We start from the raw sequence: 20,067 nt of genomic DNA, 5'->3' as shown, positions 1-20,067 counted from the left end.
CTGGAATCGTTCCTCTGGATAACTCCAGGAGCGTTGCAGCTTTGTGCCATTCCATCCTTTTTGCCCAAGGATGTGGAAGAATACCGCCTCCGTCATTTGAATGTCAGTAGACTTTTGGTACGGTATCTGGAAGTTTCAGAACTGGTCCGAAAGACGATCTGCCTGCGTGTCCTTCAAGTTGGAAGGAGGCGGGTGAACCAGCTTCGCGGGCTACCATAGCTCACTGGGTTAAGGAGGTGGTCACGGGAGCCTACTTGGAGGCAGAAAAGCCATTACCTCCTCAGGTTAAAGCTCATTCCACTAGTGCTCAGTCTGTCTCATGGGCGGAAGCTAGACTGCTGTCTGCCATCGATATCTGCCGAGCAGTGACGTGGTCCTCCTTGCACACCTTCTTCAGGTTCTAGTGCCTGGACATACAGACCAGAGAAGATTCAGCCTTTGCAAGGGCGGTGTTAACCGGACCATGGGCAGCCTCCCGCCCCGATCGGGAATAGCTTTTGAACATCCCATTGATCCTGAGTCCATCTAGCTACACGCTAGGAAATGGAGAAATGACTTACCTGATAATTTCATTTTCCTTAGTGTAGACAGATGGACTCAGCGTCCCGCCCATGGCTGCCTAAGAACGGTGCCAAGGATTCGCCCATGGAGTGGATATCAATTCCAGGAAATTACGGGTAAGCCGTCATCCAGTCCCTAGATCAGAGCATCTATATTCTTACTTAGGTTCAGTGTTTGGTTGAGTACAGTTATGGTTATCTGTTTTTAATCATATTTTAAATCAAGTTTTTTCAATAGTAAGTCCACAGTGGCTATTGAAGAGAATTCTGCAGGGCTAAGGTCACTGCAGGGGTGTATCTAGGGTGATGTCAGCTTTGAAATCTGACTCCGTCTCCATCTGCTGGCAGGGGAGCATAACCCATCGGCCCTGAGTCCATTTGTCTACACTAGGGAAAACGAAATTATCAGGTAAGTAATTTCTCCATTATTGAAATCAACTGATCAGAAGAAATCCAGTGATGAGTATTTCTTCTTTTAGGGAATTAATACATGAGCACCATAAACGAAATAAATCAGAAGGGGTTAAAAGTATTGAAATATCCTCAATATTCAGCACGGTCACTAGATAGTGCCAAAATGCCTTTGGGGCATATAACTTATAACGCCATTAAGTTATTGGCGCCAAAGATAACCAAAGAATGGCACTGTCAACTGGATCAAAAAGGCAACAGTGCAGAAACAGTCTGTATTGGTGCTACATTGGCACCGCCAGCATGGAACAAGAATAGCATTTTGGCATCAATGCATGGCATTGAAAAGTCAGTATTGGGAAAGCAAGACGTAGAGGCAACATTGGTGCCAAAGAAGTATACAGCCAAAAGAGAGCGCATAGAGATCTGTTTTTTTTCTACTAATAGATGTCCCTTAGATCATTATAGGAATCCGTTCTGGGACCACTGCTTTTTAATATATTTATAAATGATCTGGAAATGGAAACCATGAGCAAGGTGATCAAATTTTGCCGATGACACAAAATTATTCAGTTGTTAAATCACAAAAGGATTGTGAGAAAGTGCAAGAGGACTTTGCAAAACTGGGAGACTGGATATGCAGTTGTCCACATTAAATTTCATTTGCCAAGTGCAAAGTGATGCACATAGGGAAATGTAACCCAAATTATAGCTACAAAATGCAATGTTCCACATTAGGAGTCACCACTCAGGAAAAGAATCCAGGTGTCATTGTTGAAAATATGTTGAAATCTGCTCAGTGTGCAACAGCAGCAAAGAAAGCAACTAGAGTGCTAGGGATTATTAGGAAAGGCATGGAGAATAAAACAGAGAATATAATAATGCCTCTCTATCACTCTATGGGGTGACCTTTTCTTGAGTATTGTGTTCAGTTCTGGTCACCACATCTTAAGAAAGATATAGCAGAATTAGAAAAGGTACAGAGAAGGGCGACCAAAATGATAAAGGAGATGGAACAGCTCCCCTATGAAGAAAGGCTTAAGAGGTTAGGACTCTTCAGCTTAGAGAAGAGACGGCTGAGGGGGAAATATGAGGTCTGTAAAATGAGTGGAATGGAACAGAGTAAATGTCAATCAGTTATTTATTCTTTCAAAAAGTACACCACCAGGGGGAACACAATGAAGTTACTAGGTAATACATTTAAAACTAATAAGAGAAAATATTTTTTTACTCAATGTACAGTTAAGCCCTGGAATTTGTTGCCAGAGGGTGTGGTGAAAGCTATTAGTATAGCTGTATTTAAAAAAGGTTTGGACAAGTTCCTGGAGGAAAAGTCCATTAGCCATTATTAAGGTGGAGTAGCAGAAATGCACTGCTTATTCATGGGATAAGCAGCTTGGAATCTCTCTACCCCTTGAGATCCTGCCAGGTACTTGTGACCTTGCTTGGCCACTGTTGGAAACAGGATGCTGGGCTTGATGGACCCTTGGTCTGACCCAGTATGGCAAGTCTTATGTGTTTATGGCATTAAGTGATGGTGTGTAAGGCAGGGTGTGTAGGAGTACACTGGCTTTATTCGTAAGATAGAACATGTATCGGTGGCTGTATTCTTGATTGTGATAGGGGATGTGCTGTGTGCCTAAGGCAAATTGTTTAACAGTGGTCTGTTTATGGTTGTAGGAGTTCTTCTCCAAGAAGTCAGACTGTTCCCTGTTCATGTTTGGTTCTCATAATAAGAAACGGCCCAACAATCTGGTCCTAGGTAAGCAGTGTCTGAAAGCACTTTTCTTAACGTTCTGGTTGAAAATCCCTTTCTCATTCCAGAATGCTCTCCCTTCACCTTTTAAAGTCAAAGGCTGTATCTAGTTGTGCTTACATAGTATCCTTTTGACTCTATGAGCTAAATGCGATATGAACCTTTTGGGCCCCAGAATAGAAGGGTCTGAGTGGTTTTGAACAAGTACTGAGAAATATCTGGCTTTGTTTCCCAGGTCGGATGTTTGACTATCATGTTCTAGACATGATAGAGCTCGGTGTTGAGAACTTCATATCTCTCAATGATATTAAGGTACACTTTTTTTTTTTTTATCTCTTCCCCTGAACTTTCTCCTTAATCCTTCCCATCGTGCTCTTATCAGGGAACCATTATGCACAATACCCTGCCTTACTCCTTTGCGTTTGGGTCTCATCAGGGAGCCATCATACAGGGTCCTGATTGATCTCTTGCAGAACAGTAAGTGTCCTGAGGGAACCAAGCCCATGCTGATATTTGCTGGCGATGCTTTCGAGCTCAACGAGGACTACAGGAGGCTGAAGAGTCTTCTCATTGGTAAGCACTGTGCAGAGCAGGGAACAATACTCCTGGGTGCATTTTGTATTTTTTTGATGCATTTATGGATGTTTCTCTGAAATCTGCAATAATCATTCAATTCCCTGTACGTACCTGGATCAGTCCAGACCGTGGGTTATGTCCCCAATCCAGCAGATGGAGTCAGCCAAAACTTTGAGGGGGCGTCACCATAAGTAGAACTACCCCCTCTGCAGGAGTTCAGTATCTTCTGACTCCAGCAGATGCGAGTAGGGAATTTGGAGTGCTCCCAATTCAGCATAAGCTTTTCACTTTGTCTTTGGCTGCCTTTTCTTGGGCTATTGCCTTTTTTCTGTGGAATCAAGTTTGAAGCAAGTTTGTTATAAAAAAAAAAAAAAAAAAAAAAAGGAAAGCTCCGATTGAGCAAATTAATTTATTGAGGGGTTCAACTTTGGGGAGGCGTGGCTTACCCTCTGTTTGCGTCTCCCTTGTGTTCTATGCACTACTGTTGGGGTAAGTCTCTGTTTCTTTTCCTTTCAGCTCCCCAAACACCCCTGGTACCTCGCGGAGACCGATAGCACCGGCCTCTGCGCGCTTGCCACACTGTCAGCGGCCATCTTGAGCGCCTCGTGGGCGGCTCGGCAAGGCAGGCAGGCAGGTTTTTCTTTTTGGCGGGTAGTGCGGCCAGGAGGGCCCCCCCGCGCCTTCGGATTCCTCACTTCGGCGGGCAGTGCAGGCCATCGGGCCCCCCCGCGGCGGCGGCGTTTCGGCTCGCGGGACCCCGAGGCTCATTATTTTATTCATTTTGAGCACTTTCGTTTTTCTTTCGTTTTTCGTTTATCGTTTTTCGTTTTTCGCGGTACTTTTTCGGCACTGCGATGCCGCGGCCGACGCGCTGCGCGGCCTGCGGCGAACCGGGGTCCCGCATCTCCAGGGAGGGCATCTGTGCCCGGTGTCTTCCCGGGGGGGAAGGCACCTCACAGCCTGTGGCAGATTTCTCCTTTCTCGCGCCTCTGCCCGGACGCCGGGGGCGGACCCCTCCCACAGGCCTGGCGGGAACGGGGGCCATCTTGAGCGCTCGGCGCCCCGAGGCACCTCAGGAGAGAGCGAATGACAGGGAGTCGGAGCCAGACTCGCCCCCGCCCTTGCTGCCGGAGCAGGGCCCGCAGGGGCAGGAGAGCGCGGACGTGCCCCCCTCCAGAGCCTCCGCGGCGCGACCCGGGTTTTCCCCGGAGTTCGTACTACTTATGCACACGGCATACCTGCAGGGTCTGAATACGCCGGTGGACCCCCCCCCTGCCAAGATATGCCGAACCTCGCCTGCGGCTCCGGCCCCCCCCGTTGCGGCGGGAGCGGGGGCCCCTCGCCTACCCGCACGTGCTCGGGTTTCGCCAACGACAGGGGGATCGACGCCGGACCCAGTGGACCCTGACCCGGACTTCATCGATCTGGGGCAAGGGGACGCCACGACGGAGGGGGACGATCCGCGTACGCTGCGCCTTTTCCAGAGGGAAGAGCTGGACGAGCTCATCCCGCGCATCATTCAGGAGCTGGACCTGGATCCGCCACCTGACCCGCCTGCTCCAGTAGCGCCGGCGGTGGTCACATCCTCAAAGAAAGGAGATCCGGTCCTGGCGGCCCTGCGCCCGAGGGCGAGGGCTTTCCCCATTCACGACTCGTTCCTGCAGCTCCTCACGAGGGAATGGGATACCCCCGAAGCGACTCTGAAAGTGAGTCGTGCCATGGAACGGCTGTACCCGCTGCCTCAAGATTTCCTGGATCTCATCAAGGTTCCGAGAGTTGACTCTGCAGTCTCGGCGGTCACGAAGAGGACGACAATCCCGGTGACAGGGGGCACGGCCTTGCGGGATACGCAAGATCGCAAATTGGAGATCTTCCTGAAAAGAGTCTTCGAGGTCTCCGCGCTGGGTATGAGAGCAGCGATGTGCAGTTCCCTCGCCCAGCGGGCAAGCCTCCTGTGGGTTCAACAACTTCTCACCTCCCAGGATCTGCCAGCGGCGGAGGCCGCCCAGGCGGACAGGTTAGAAGCTGCAGTGGCGTACGGGGCGGATGCCTCGTATGACCTGTTCCGCGTCCAGGCGAGGACTATGGTCTCGGTGGTGGCGGCCAGGCGGCTGCTGTGGCTTCGCAATTGGGCGGCAGATACGTCTTCCAAGTCGAGTCTGGGCTCCCTACCATTCAAGGGTAAGTTCCTCTTTGGAGAGGATCTGGACCAGCTCATCAAGTCGCTGGGGGAAAATGCGGTGCACCGCCTCCCGGAAGATAGATATCGCCCTTCCCGGGCGTTTGCTTCATCCCGGACTAGAGCCAGAGCGCAGCGACGTTACAGGAACTTCAGGCCGGGGGGCTCCAGGCCGCCTGCTTCCCGGTCACAGCCCTGGTCGCGCTCCTTTCGCGGCCGCAGACCTGCGCGCCCCGCTCTCGGGACAGGTAACCCCTCCTCCAAGTCTTCACAATGATGCCAGAGTCGCCCACTCCACCGTCCCCAGGATCGGGGGACGTCTGAAGTTTTTCTACAGGGAGTGGGCGCGGATTACCTCAGACCAGTGGGTCTTAGACACCGTAAAGTTGGGTTACGCTTTGGAATTTGTCAGGCCACCGAAGAGTCGTTTCGTATTTTCCCCTTGTGGCTCGGCCCTCAAGCGGCAGGCGGTGCAGTCCACGCTGAACAGGCTTCTGGAGATAGGCGCTATTGCGCCCGTGCCCTTCGGAGAGGTGGGCTTGGGCCACTATTCAATCTACTTCGTGGTGCCAAAGAAGGACGGATCGTTTCGGCCCATTCTGGACCTCAAGGAGGTCAACAAGTCCCTCCGAGTGCTCCGTTTTCGCATGGAAACGCTGCGGTCGGTGATCGCAGCGGTACATCGGGGGGAGTTCCTTGCCTCCTTGGACCTCACGGAGGCTTACTTACACATCCCCATTCGGCCGGATCAGCACCGTCTTCTGCGATTCAAGATACTGGACCAGCACTTCCAGTTCATAGCTCTCCCGTTCGGACTGGCGACGGCCCCACGCACCTTCACCAAGATTATGGTAGTCGTGGCTGCGGCCCTCCGGAGGGAGGGGATCCTGGTTCATCCCTATCTGGACGATTGGCTCATTCGCGCGAAATCGTTCACCCTTGGCCAGGCGGCCGTGTCCAGGGTGCTACAGTTCCTGCATTCCCTGGGATGGGTGGTGAACTTCTCCAAGAGCTCCCTCGTACCCTCACAGCGCTTGGATTTCTTGGGGGCAACCTTCGACACCCGGCTGGGCAAAGTCTTCTTGCGACAGGACAAGGCGCTCTCTTTGCGGGAGCACATACGACGTTTCTCTGTGTTACCGGAACCCAACTCATGGGATTACCTGCAACTCCTGGGGGTGATGGGATCCACCATAGATATGGTCCCCTGGGCGTTTGCCCATTTCCGGCCCTTGCAGTGGGCGCTCCTTTCCCGTTGGAAACCGGTTTCGCAGGACTACCAGATGATTCTGCCACTTCCTCAGAAGGCCAGGGACAGTCTGGCCTGGTGGTTGGATCCGGCGAATCTAGCCCGAGGCGTGTCCCTCGGCCTACCGGATTGGGTGGTGGTCACCACCGATGCCAGTCTAGCGGGCTGGGGCGCTGTCTGCGATCGCAGCGCCACGCAAGGAACGTGGTCGGCGGTGGAGGCGACGTGGTCCATCAACCGTCTGGAGACCAGGGCGGTCCGGCTCGCCCTGCGGCATTTTCTCCCGCTCCTCCGAAACCGCGAGGTCAGAGTGCTATCGGACAATGCGACCACCGTGGCCTACATCAATCGCCAAGGAGGCACGCGCAGTCCACAAGTCGCGCTGGAAGCAGCGCTGCTCATGCAATGGGCAGAGCGTCATCTCGTCCGGCTGGCAGCGTCACACATCGCCGGGGTGGACAATGTGCAAGCGGACTTCCTCAGTCGTCAACGGCTGGATCCCGGGGAGTGGTCTCTGTCCGACGAGGCGACGCAGCTCCTCGTACATCGGTGGGGGGCTCCCCACCTAGACCTGATGGCATCCGCTCTAAACGCCAAAGCTCCCCGCTTCTTCAGCCGGCGAAGAGAACACGGTGCCGAGGGGGTGGACGCCCTGGCACTCCCATGGCCGACACATCTGCGGCTCTACGCTTTTCCACCGTGGCCTCTAGTCGGCCGGATGCTCCGCAGAATAGAAGGACATTCGGGGACGGTGATCTTCGTCGCCCCGGAATGGCCCAGGCGACCCTGGTTCGCGGACCTGCTGCAGCTGGTGGTCGACGGCCCGATCAGGCTGGGGCATCTCCCCTTCCTACTACACCAGGGCCCGGTATTTTTCGAGCAGGCAGAACTCTTCTGTCTTGCGGCATGGCTTTTGAGAGGCGACGCCTCCGGCGCAGGGGGTACCCGGAGGCGGTAATATCGACGCTGCTGCGGGCGCGCAAGACGTCCACGTCGGTGGCCTACGTTCGCGTCTGGAAGGTGTTCGAGCGGTGGTGTGCCAACCAGGAAACTAGTCCCACAACGGCTTCGGTCCCTCAGATCCTTCAGTTCCTGCAAGACGGGGTGGACAAGGGATTAGCCTACAACTCGGTGAGAGTCCAAGTTGCCGCTCTTGGTTCGTTGTTGCGTGATGGGGGTTCTCTCCTGCAGCACACGGACATTGCTCGGTTCCTCAAGGGCGTCAAGCACCTCCGGCCTCCGCTACGGGATCCCTGTCCCTCCTGGAGTCTCAACCTGGTGCTGCGAGCCCTGTCGGGGCCTCCGTTCGAGCCCTTGCGCTCCGCGACGCTTAAGGATCTCACCTTCAAGGCGGTATTTCTGGTGGCAATCTGCTCCGCTCGGCGTATCTCAGAGTTACAAGCGCTATCGTGCAGAGAACCCTACCTCCGGTTCTCCGACTCTGGAGTCTCGATCCGCACCGTCCCTTCCTTCCTACCGAAGGTGGTCTCGGCTTTTCATGTGAACCAGACGGTGGAGTTGCCGTCCTTCTCCGCCTCCGAGCCGAAGTCTCTCCGACTCCTGGATGTTCAACGCACACTGCGTATATACCTGGGGGTTACCAACGAGTTCCGGACTTCCGACCATCTATTTGTCCTTTGGTCCGGTCCGAAGAAAGGCTCCCAAGCCTCCAAGACAACCATTGCGAGATGGCTGAAGGCGGGTATTGCCGCTTCCTATGTCGGGGCGGGGCGGACGCCTCCGCCTGGCATTGTAGCGCATTCCACAAGGTCGCAAGCGGCCTCCTGGGCGGAGGCGCGCTCGGTCTCATCCCAGGAGATCTGTCGAGCGGCTACCTGGAAGTCGTTGCACACGTTCGCGCGGCATTACCGCCTACACCTCGCCTCTTCTGTCACGGGACACTTTGGTGAACAGGTTCTCCGAGCAGGCCTCGCAGGACCCCACCCGGTTTAGGGAAGCTTGGGTACATCCCACGGTCTGGACTGATCCAGGTACGTACAGGGAAAAGAAAATTATTACTTACCTGCTAATTTTCGTTCCTGTAGTACCATGGATCAGTCCAGACGCCCACCGCTTTGGGTCTTTTCCACTCCTGCTTCATCTTGCTCGGGATATCGGTAAGGGTATCTGTACTTCACCACTTGTCAATTTTTCACTGTTGTCCCAGCATCAGCGCCTCACGAGTTGACGTGTTGTCTGTGTGGCCTCCTACCCGTTGTAGGACGCCCACGGTTAGTCTGTTATTACAGTTACATGGCTGGTTTTGTTGCCAATTTCTTTATATAAACTTGATTCCATGAGGGGGTTCGGGTTGTTCTACTCGGGCTTTGATATACTCGATACTGAACTCCTGCAGAGGGGGTAGTTCTACTTATGGTGACGCCCCCTCAAAGTTTTGGCTGACTCCATCTGCTGGATTGGGGACATAACCCACGGTCTGGACTGATCCATGGTACTACAGGAACGAAAATTAGCAGGTAAGTAATAATTTTCTTGTACCTGATTTAGCGGAATACAAGGGCAATAAATATTTTTATTTCTAGAACTTTTGGGCAATAAATATTTTTATTTCTAGAACTTTTTCACTATTACCTGCTGTTCGGTTTGAATCCAAAATCATTGTCAGGGTCCTCCTCTCCTGCCCTTTTATGGCGTAGGTGCATGATTTAACCCTCCCCTCAATTCTGGCACCTCCTATGCATGTTAAGCCTATGCCAGGATCCGCCCTGGCACAGCAAGGAAGGTCACTCCCTTACGTTTCCTTATTTTTGGCGGTTCACCTGGTTTTGTTTTTAGTAGACTAACACATTCTCTGCCTTTGCATTATTTTCTCTCAGAGTAGGATGTTGGGGACATATCCATTATGCTCTTTGGTGGTAGTGATTTTGAGCAGTCAATGCAAATCTCTGTGAAATTGGAAGATGTAATAGATCAAATTAAGAAACTGAATAGTAAAAATCACCAGGGTTCTGAAAGATCTCAAACTTGAAATTTCAGACTTGTTACTAGCCACAGTACCTGAAAACTGGAGGGTAGCCAGTGTAGCACTGCTTTTTATAAAGGGCTCAAGGGGTGATCCAGGAAACTATACATATGGTGAAGTTATTGTTAAAACAAAATTACTAACCACATAAAAAGATATGGCTTAATGGGGAAGAGTCAACATGCTTTTAGCAAGACTTCGTTTGAGGGTCTCACAATAGTAAAATGCCTTCCAGGATCCTTAGCTGGCAGAAATAATACCATCATGGAAGAAAGTAATCAATATTAACTGATGACTGAATCATATCAACCCTGTCCTGCCTCTCCTCCACCTTATATATTTTCCTAGTGTGCAGCCAGATGGAGAGAGGTTACAAAGCTGATGTCACTGTAATATATCCCTGCAGTGACCTCAGCTCTCCAGTATTCTCTGTCCCCAGCAGGTGGACATACCTCTCCATATGGGGATTGCTGTTCTTTTTGGAAGGAGAAATTTACATTCTAAATTGATGAAAATTGAACCCTACTTTCCTGAGGTGTCACCTAAAGGTCCCTCCCCCAGTTGAGAATTCCTGAGGCGATTTCCGAGATCCCTCAGAGCTGTGCCTTGGACTGGTAGCGGGTTCCCAGCGTGGACTTCGCTGATTAGGCAGCTGAAAGACAGCAGGTGCAAGAAGCCGAGCGCGGTGGTGACAGCCAAAGCCCTCCCCCCCCCCCCCCCCAAAGCTGGAGACAGTCTCTGTACTCAGCCAGTAAGCGCTGAGCCCAGGTAAGTTTAAAAAAAAAAAAAAGGAAGATTTACCTGCCAGTTCAGAGACAATTAGAGGGAGTTTCAGTAAGTCTCCCCTCGGTCTCCGTGCTCGGCGTGCCATACCGACATCGTTCCTGCTTCTGTTGAAGGTAAGGGGAATTGGGCTTCCGAACGGGTTTAGTAGGCCCCGCTGTAGACTTGATTGGCACACCGCATGGTAGGCCTTGGCAGCAACATCTTGTGTGCGTTTACCATATGTACGTGCCATAATTGCCCTCCATAGGACGTTAGTACGCGCAGTGTGTCAGCTCTGCGCGTGTGCTAAGAGTAACGTCTGGACGATTGACTGATCCGGGCCATGTCTGTGGAAGAGAGCATCCTGGTGACCAACAAAGTAATCTCCTTGTTTCAGGAACTTGGTTGGGTAGTGAACCTTTCCAAGAGCAGCCTCAAGCCTTTCCAGTCCTTGGAGTATCTGGGAGACCGGTTTGACACCAGGCGGGGCAAGGTCTTTCTTCCATCCACCCGGATACGGAAGTTGATGTATCAGATGTGTAGGTTGGTGAACACAGTATGCCCGATGGTGTGGAGCTATCGGTTTGATAGTGACAGCCCTGGAAGTAGTGCTGTGGGTGAGGGCACACTTGCATCCTCTTCAACGCTCGTTGCTATCACATTGGAACCCACAGTCTCAAGACTATTCGGCTTGTCTGCACTTACTGAGGGGGAGTCTGCTGTCACCTCCAGTGGTGGTTACAGGAAGCTCATCTGAGCAGGGGTGTGTCCCTGTCCTCCCTGAACTGGCTGGTTCTCACGACAGATGTGAGTCTCTTGGGCTGGGGAGCCCACTGTCAGGAGCTGATGGCCCAGGCACTTTGGACAGAAGAAGAGGCTCTCTGGAACATCGATCATCTGGAAGCCTGGGCAGTCAGATTGGCGTGTTTATATTTCAGCCACAGACTCCAGGACCAGGCGGTCCGCATGATGTCAGATAACGCAACGATGGTGGCCTACATCAATCGCCAGGGAGGGAACCTTATGGAATGGGCGGAAGTACATCTACAGATGATCTCAGCCTCCCACATCATAAGAAAAGACTTCGTCAGAGCAGACTTTCTAGGGGAGGGAGAGTCTGGATCTAGGAGAGTGGGAATTGTCGGCCAAAGCGTTTCATTGGGGCCTCCTGTCAATTGGCCTGCTGGCCGCATCCCACAATGCAAAGGTTCCTCAATTCTTCAGTCGCAGAAGAGATCCATGGTCCCTGGGAGTCTACGCTCTCGTTCAGATCTGGCCAGAAGACAAGTTGCTATACACCTTCCCTCAATGGCCCCTGTTTGGCAGGGTGTTTTGCAGAATTGAGCACCACATGGGTCTAATCCTGCTAGTTGCTCCAGATTGGCCCAGATGTCTGAGGTATGTGGATATGCAGAGGCTCCTGATAGAGAACCCCCTGCACCTCCCAATGCAAAGGGACCTGTTATAGCAGGGACCAGTCCATCACAAGGATCCAGCTTGATTCTGTCTTATGGTCTGGTCTTTGAGAGGGCTCACCTGAAGAAGCAGGGATATTCTGTGGTAGTAATTATCACCTTACTTCGCGCTTGGAAGTTCTCCACTTTCTTAGCGTATGTGTGGGTCTGGAGAGTATTTGAGTCCTGGTCCGAGGAACACGGTGTCTCCCCTTGGGCAGTCAAAATCCCACTTATTTTTTAATTTCTGCAGGATGGCTTGAATAAAGGTTTGGCCCTTAACTCCTTGAAGGTGCAGGTAGCTGCTCTCTCCTGTTACAGGTGACTGAGGGTCTCCCTGTCGGCTCATCCAGACGTGGCTTGTTTTCTGGAGGGAATGAAGCAGTTTTGGCCTTCTGTGCGGTTGCCGGTTCCCTTGTGGAATCCTAATTTAGTGCTGGAATTTATCCCAGGACAAGCAGGATGCTAGTCCTCACATATGGGTGACATCAGTAACGGAGCCCTAGTGCGGGGAAAACTTCTGTAAAAGTTTCTAGAAACTTTTGACTGGCAGCCTGAGGCTACTGAGCAGGCCCAGCATGCCATGATATTCTCTGCCACAGGGGTCTCACTTCAGTCTTCGTTTTTCCATGCTGCTGGACAGCAGCACTGATATCGGAGCCCTCTGAGTTTACCTCAGACCTAACTACGAATTAGTTCTATTTCTCTCATTTCTCCCTTAAGGGGTCTCATTTCTTCTCAGTTCACCAGCTGGTGAATTATTTAGCGTTACTTTTTACAAAAACGCTATTAATTTTTTCAGTCATCGACGGCTGTCGGTGACAGAATGGCGTCGGGATTTAAGAAATGCCTGACTTGTAACTGCACAATGTCGGTTACAGATCCGCACTTAGAGTGCGTTAGATGTTTGGGTGAAAAACATGACATTTCCTCTTGTGAGAAATGTCAAGAAATGACACCAAAGGGCCGAAAACTCCGTTAGGAGAAGATTCAACAGCTCTTCAACTTACAGCTGATTCCATCTCCAGCCACTTCATCGAAGTCCTCACCGGTAGGAGCTTCAAAAAAGATGATATTAAAAAACGCCGATCCGACGGTTCCGGTGATAGATCCTCCCCTACTCCATCAACATCGTCGATTCGCTCGGCAGCGGAGGTAAGGCCTAGGCATAAGCACCGGCATGCCTCAGCGTCACCGTCTGGATCCATCCGGGGGGAACCGTCTGAGAAGCGGGCTAAATTTACTACCACTTCGATGCCTGATAGGCCTTCTACGTCAGCGGTGACACCGCAGTTGGAATCATCGACATCTCCATCGGGGTCACTTCCCATATCGATGCCACAAGACTTTACATCTTACATAAAAGAAGCAGTCTTACAGGCCATCAAGGAACACTTACCAGTTCCTGCACCAATACCGGCGACACCGCCGATGCCGGTGACGTCTACTTCGACATCGTCACCGATGCCGGCACAACCGGTGCCGATATCAGTTCCATCGACGATGGCACCGATTCCGGGACCTTTCCCGATGCTTTGATATTCTTAATACTGAAGGGACAGAGAGGGCGCTCCAGCTTATAAGAAGCCAGCCTTCGGGTTTTGCTCTGACTCCACCTGCTGGAAGGGGGACATAACCACTGTTTGGACTGATCCATGGTACTACAGGAACGAAAATTAGCAGGTAAGAAATAATTTTCTTTTTTCCTCACGGTAGCCACCCATTCTCTGGAGAATACTGCTGTGATATCTTTTATACTTTTAACCTCCTCTTCCAATCTTTGAAATACAGTCCCTTGTTCCTGCCAAATTTGTTGATGGTCATGGGCTATCAAATCAAATCTAATTTTGAGGAAACCCCATGCAATTTTTGTGATTGTTCCTGAAGATTAGTGGCAAATCCTGCCATAAGGTCCCAAAGGGAGTCCAGCGTAACAACTGTTGGATTTTTTAATCCCAACTGTGCCTTGAATCACCCTGTTAACACCAGCCATAGAATAATTTCCTTCTGCTGCCTCCAGCAGCACGTCTCTGCTCTCTTCCTCTCTCTCTCCGGAGACCTTCCGCAGCTGATCCGAGGTCGATGTCTTCACAGCCTCAGGACCGGCATCGCTGACTCCATCTGACTGGAGAACATCATTAGGATTACCTCCAGTAGCCTCGGTGCCCCCTGAGGGGGATGCTATTAACAGTTGTCGTGGGTCAGGAGGGCTTAGAGAGATTTCCCCCAGCGAGAGGAGAACTCCTTTTTCTGCTCCGCCAGCAGGGGTTAATGCCCTCAATTCTGCTGTAGAAAATGCATACTTCCAAATCAGTCATTGGTCTGAAGGTGGGGTAGGTTCGGATGGGAAAAACCCTTACCCTTCCTTTTCTTTTATACAGCATATTGTAGAAAACAAGGAAAATTCAGAAATAGGACACAGAACGCTCGGGAGCAGCAACACTTCAGGCAGCCATCTTGGTTACGCCCCCACTGCTCTATCATTTCTAAACAGGATTGTGAATCGCTGAAGAGCAGCTCCCCACCCCATCATATCCCGTGTCAGCCGTCTCTTTTCCAAGCTGAAGAGTCCTAATTTCTTCAGCCTTTCCTCATAGGGGAATCGTGCCATCCCCTTTATCATTTTGGTTCACCCTTCTCTATACCTTTTCTAATTCTGCTATATCTTTCTTGACATGTGGTGACCAGAACTGCACAAAATACTTGAGATGAGGACACGCCATGGAGTGATACCTGAGGCATTATGATATTCTGTTTTATTCTCCATTCCTTTCCCAATAATCCCTAGTATTCTAATTTTAGAAGGTATTTGACAAAGTCCTCAATGTGAAACTTCTGAAGAAAAGTCATGGGATAGGAGGCAATGTCCTTGGGAACTGGTTAAAAGACAGGAAATAGAGGCTAGGACTAATGGTCAGCTTTGCAAATGGAGAAGGGTCATTCGTGGAGTACCACAGGGATCAGTACTGTTGCTTGTGCTGTTTAACATATTCATAAATTATCTGGAAAAGGGAATAGTGAGTGAGGTGACTTGAAATTATTTAAAGTTGTTAAAACAGCTGTAGAAGGACCTTAAGAGACCGGGTAACTGAATGGCAGTTAAAATTTAATGTGGAGAAATGCAAGGTGATGTACATAGGGGAAAATAATCTCAGCTACAGGTACACGATGCTGGGATCTGTACTGGATATCACCACCCAGGAAAAGGAGACCCCGTAGACAGTACATTGAAATCCTCTGTTTAGTATGATCTGAAAAGGAATAGAGAATACAACGGAAAATATCCTTTTGCCTCTGTATCGAGCCATGGTTTTAGACCGCATATTGAATGCTGTGTGCAGTTCTGGTCTCCCCAACCAAATTAGACATATAACAGAGCTAGAAAAGATACGTAGAAGGGCAACAAAGTTAAGGGAACTGTTCCATTCCCTTTATGATGAGAGGGTTCACAGGCTCGGGTTCAGCTTGGAAAAGAGAGGGGACAGGATAGACGTTTATGAAATCATGCGTGGTATGGGGTAAATAAAGGATGGTTATTTACCTTTCATATAATACTAAAACAAGGGAACACGTCATGAAAGGAGCAATCTGTAGATTTAAAACAAATTGTAGAAAGCTATTTTTGACTTGGCACACTATCAGACTGTAGAATCTGTTGCCAGAGAGTGTGATCAAGGCGACAAGCGTAGGTAAGTTTAAAAAAAGGTTTGGACTAGTTCCTTGAAGAAAGGTCTAAACAGTTAGCTAGGTAGACTTGGTAAAGCCATTGCTTATCTGTGAGACTGAACAACAAACTTGGGATCTGCTGGATACTTGTAACCTGGGTTGGTCGCTGTCTGAGACAGGATACTGGGCTTAATGGACCTTGGTCTGAGCCAGCATGGCACTTCTTATGTGCTTAAGATTTCCCTCAGTATTGCTATGTGAGTTCTACTCGGGAGGGAGGCTCGACCACGGCAGGGCACAGAGGGGAGAGCAAGAGCTGCTGAAAAGTGACACAGGGGGCTTAAAAGCAAGAGCAAGAAAAGTTTGCAGGAAAAACACAAAGATTAGTGTGATGAAATAGGTTTTCTACCTGTAAATGCTCTTTCTCTCTCTCTCTCTCTCTTTGTAATATTGGCTTTTTATTAAACAGCAAAAAATATAGTGGAGGAGATGAATGGTATACCCACCGGTAAAGCACCATATATAAAAGGTATAGCGCTAAAAAAACTGTAGGATCTTTGTAGAAGTAAGAAATCAATCAAGCAGCTGCTCCCAGTTGTTTGACTGTGTTTCTGCTGCGTCCTCTCTGCTGTACCTGATACCAGTTTACCTTACATGCACAAGCTACTCGCTGCATTACTGTAATCTACTTTGTGTTGATGTTCGGGGCACAGAGTCCTTGTTGTTCCTGCCTGATCCAGGCAATTAAGCCGTCGCGCCTCTTTACTCACACAAGCTTGCAGCCAAAACGTTAGCCAGCTAAATGAGGAGCAGGATGGGGTGCACTGTGGGACGGCGCCAGGTAAATGCCGATATTCAGCTTTATCCAGCTTAGTTAGCAGTTCTACACTTATCCGGCTATTTGGCTCTCCTAAAATTAGCTGGATAAAACTGTCTGACTTGCTGTAATATAGCAGATTATATTCAGTGGCAATGCAGCACCGCTGAAAATTTTGGCCAAGTTAGCTGGATACATTTTTTTTTTTTAACAAACAGTTTTATTGGTGATATCCATACATCGAATATACATAATGAGTATACGTATATACAGCAATATCCCCAGTTTAACATTGATCCCTCCCGATGATACTCTTCCCCCTCCCCCCGTATACATTACAACCATGCTTTATAACAGGTGTTAAGATTAAAGAACCGAGCTTTATCCAGAACTGTGTTCGAGTCCTCGATTTGACACTGTGTGCGACTCTCTTCCCCTCTCATCCGACTAGCGTTGAAATACTTAACCATTATCAGTTATTTCTACAACGCAATGTCCATACCCTAACATTAACCACTACAAATCAATGGGAATCAAATAATTTGCGCCACTGGAGGTAGGTATCCCAGGTGGAATGAAAACGTTTCATATTCTGGTGCTTTTCTGACGCCAAGCTGGATACGTTTTATCCGGTTAACTTGCGCAACTGGATAGCAGCTGAATATCAGCCTGTAACTGGGAAAGCCCTTTTAGTACATCTGTCTTTATAGCTCAGAATATAGCAAAGCTATGCTGTCGTTTCATGGTGACTAACCTTTCTCCTCTGGTTGGCAGCTTGATGTAGCCATCCCATCACTATGAAATGTGACTTTCTCATCTCCTTTTTTTGGGTCACCCACTGTTTTTGGTGATTTGAGCATTTCTGATTTCATTCCTAACCCAACTCTCAGAACCCACCCCACCCCCTCTCCCCTGGCTCTTTCTGTACATAAGAACTTGAGCAGTGCCAAGCTGGGTCAGACCAGTGGTTCACTGAGCTCAGCAACTTGTGTCCGAGTGTGGCCACTGCAGGTCATTGGGAAATATCCAGCAGCTCCAGTACCCAATTCAAACCCTGATACAGAGGTTCCAGCTCAGAAATTAGCGCCTCTTGACATCCCCAGGGAAAGAGCATTTTCTGTCGTTGGTCTACAAACCCTGGGACACTTTACCTGAATAACTCTGGTCGGTAGTCTGCTCCAAAAAAGTTTATAAAAGCCTCACTTATTTTTTTACACAGGCTTTTCAGAGCTACAGCTCCCAAGTGAAATAACGAAGCAAGGGTTGTACCAGTTGTATGAGAAGCATTTTGTTTCTGTGATTTTTAGTTTTTTTAAGAGTACTTATTTGTGGTCCACTTTTAACGTATTGTGTATGAAGGTGGAATATAAATCTTTTTTTAAATAAATTCATTTTATTAATTACAAGTGAGCAGCCTATTTTAAAGAAATGAGTAGAGGCAGGAGCAGATAATTCCCCTTGCTGCTGCTGCCACCATGCTTTGTACAGCTGTAGTTCCTGATAGTCTGGAATTGTGTCCTCAGATTTCTTTCGAGGCCCCACGGTGCCCTGTGTGCGCTTGGCCGGTCTGGAGCACGTCCTGCACTTCACAGCCTTGGACGGGAAGATTTACATGCGAAGCTACAAGTAAGTGCTGCCGCAGCCAGCTCTTTAGCTAATAGAGAACGTGATTCTGCTGTCTTGCTGCTGCACCCTGGCTGCTCTTCTTTTCATGGTGCGGGCCTTCTTCCTGGTGCTCTCCTACCTCCCAGTTTTCTCTCAGGTTTGTCTTGTTTCCACTCGTCTTTCATCATAGATCTTCTACATCCTTGCTACTGCCTTGGCAACATTTTTCCCCATAGGCTAGCTTCCGCCATAGGCACACAGCCAGGGTGAAAAGTTAGCCAGGCATATGGTGTGCTGAAATCTGATCCCTTGTGCTATGAATTTCTCTCCAGCATGCCAAGGACACTGCACTGGCTGTGAGCCCTATCTGCTCCCATCAGTTTGATGTGCACTTTGAAGTGTAAGGGTCTAAACAAGGATAGAGAGCTGCCATCTCTGCCGATGGTAGTGAGCTCTCCCTCACAGCACAAACAGAGCTCAGCCCTGTCTGCCCTCGTGTTTCTGCAGTCAGGCCGACCATATTGTGGGTCTGTCACTGAAGGTTGCTGACAGATGCTCGGATGTCACAGACCGTCACCCTTCCTCTATCCCTGAAGAGAGTGCTTATGAAAGTCATTTCACCCTCAGGTGCAAACTTACATTGTGAGCTCTTTGGAGTAGGATTTACCAACTGTAGCTGAATGTAACTCGCTTTGAGCTTGGATTTTGAAAGGCGGGTGAATCTAAACTCCACATCCGTATACTTTGCAATCGGTGATCACAGTGATGTTCAGGAGTATCTTTGGGGTTACTCTGGTTGTGTGCATTAACAATATGTGTGTTTTTATTCATATGTTGGAATTTTTGAAGGGATTAATAAGCATTTACAAGGATGTCTGTCAATATAGTGTATCTGGAATTTCAAAAGGCATTTGATAAAGTTCTTGAGAGATTCTTCAGGAAATTAGAAACTCATAAGATAGGCGGTTTCCTATTGCGGAACGGTAATTGGTTAAAAGACAGGAAACAGAGGATAGGACTGAATGATCATTTCTCTCAGTGGACAAAGATAAATTATGGCATGCCTCAGGGATCTGTACATGGACCATGCTTTTTAATATATTTATAAATTATCTACAAAAGGGAATGATGAGTGAGATGATCAAATTCGCAGGTGACACAAAATTATTCAGAGTTGTTAGATCAAGAGCCAGCTGGGGAATTGAGTGTCTACATGGCAGGTGAAATTTAATGTGCACAAGTGTAAAATGATGCATTTAGTAAAGAATAATCTAAACTATAGGTACACAATTCTGGGTTCCATATTAGGCATCATCACCCAGGAAAAGGAATTATTTATAAAATATTTATTAACTGCTCTATTTAAAATTCTAAGCCAGGGGTGCATCTCCAGTCCCCACAGCCACAAACAGGCTAGGTTTTCAGGATATTCACAGTGAATATGCATGGAATGGATCTGCATACAATGGAGGCATTACATGCAAATCTGTTTCATGCATATTTCCTAGCTTGTAGCCAGATGGACGCAGGACCAATGGGTTGTGCTCCCCTGCCAGCAGATGGAGACTGAGTCAGGTTTCAAAGCTGACCTCACCCTAGAAACACCCCTGCAGTGACCTTAGCCCTGCAGTATTTCTCTGTCTCCAGCAGATAAAACCAATCTTCACTCAAAGATCACTTAACTGAGTTGAAATCTATCTCGTATCATAACCTCCCCAGTGTATATTTTTCTAAAAATATTATAATTGAATAATATTGCCATATACTCCCACCCATGTAATATACATGCTTTTTTTTTAAATGCTAAAATTAGCACAGAAATCTTTTTAGGGATGAGGTGGTATTTTCATATATTATAAAGTGGGCACCATCCAGGTTATCTTTTTATATATCATCATTAACGACCCACCTCCATCCTATTTTTTTGGGTGAAAACTCTGACAATAAAATTCATTTGTTTTATATATTATTGAATCTCTTATTGTGCAAACATGCTTTCCCTATGGGGATTGCTGTACCTTTTGGAAGAAGAAATTCTACTTTTAA

The 20,067-nt window shown here is 48.9% G+C and overlaps 1 protein-coding gene across 4 annotated transcripts in view; it reads left to right on the top strand.

Annotated features, from left to right (window-relative positions):
* Nucleotides 1-20,067, top strand: part of RPF2 (ribosome production factor 2 homolog) — a 103,243-nt gene that overhangs the window by 48,542 nt on the left and 34,634 nt on the right. For all 4 annotated transcript variants that reach the window (XM_029595258.1, XM_029595257.1, XM_029595259.1 and 1 more), the window contains exons 5-8: nucleotides 2,652-2,733; nucleotides 2,963-3,039; nucleotides 3,201-3,300; nucleotides 17,940-18,042. In XM_029595258.1, the coding sequence (XP_029451118.1) occupies nucleotides 2,652-2,733; nucleotides 2,963-3,039; nucleotides 3,201-3,300; nucleotides 17,940-18,042 (362 nt within the window). The remainder of the gene's footprint in view (nucleotides 1-2,651; nucleotides 2,734-2,962; nucleotides 3,040-3,200; nucleotides 3,301-17,939; nucleotides 18,043-20,067) is intronic.

This window comes from Rhinatrema bivittatum, chromosome 3 (assembly GCF_901001135.1).
Source record: "Rhinatrema bivittatum chromosome 3, aRhiBiv1.1, whole genome shotgun sequence".
In the NCBI taxonomy this organism is placed as follows: Eukaryota; Metazoa; Chordata; class Amphibia; order Gymnophiona; family Rhinatrematidae; genus Rhinatrema; species Rhinatrema bivittatum.
This window is presented reverse-complemented; position numbering and strand designations above follow the sequence as displayed.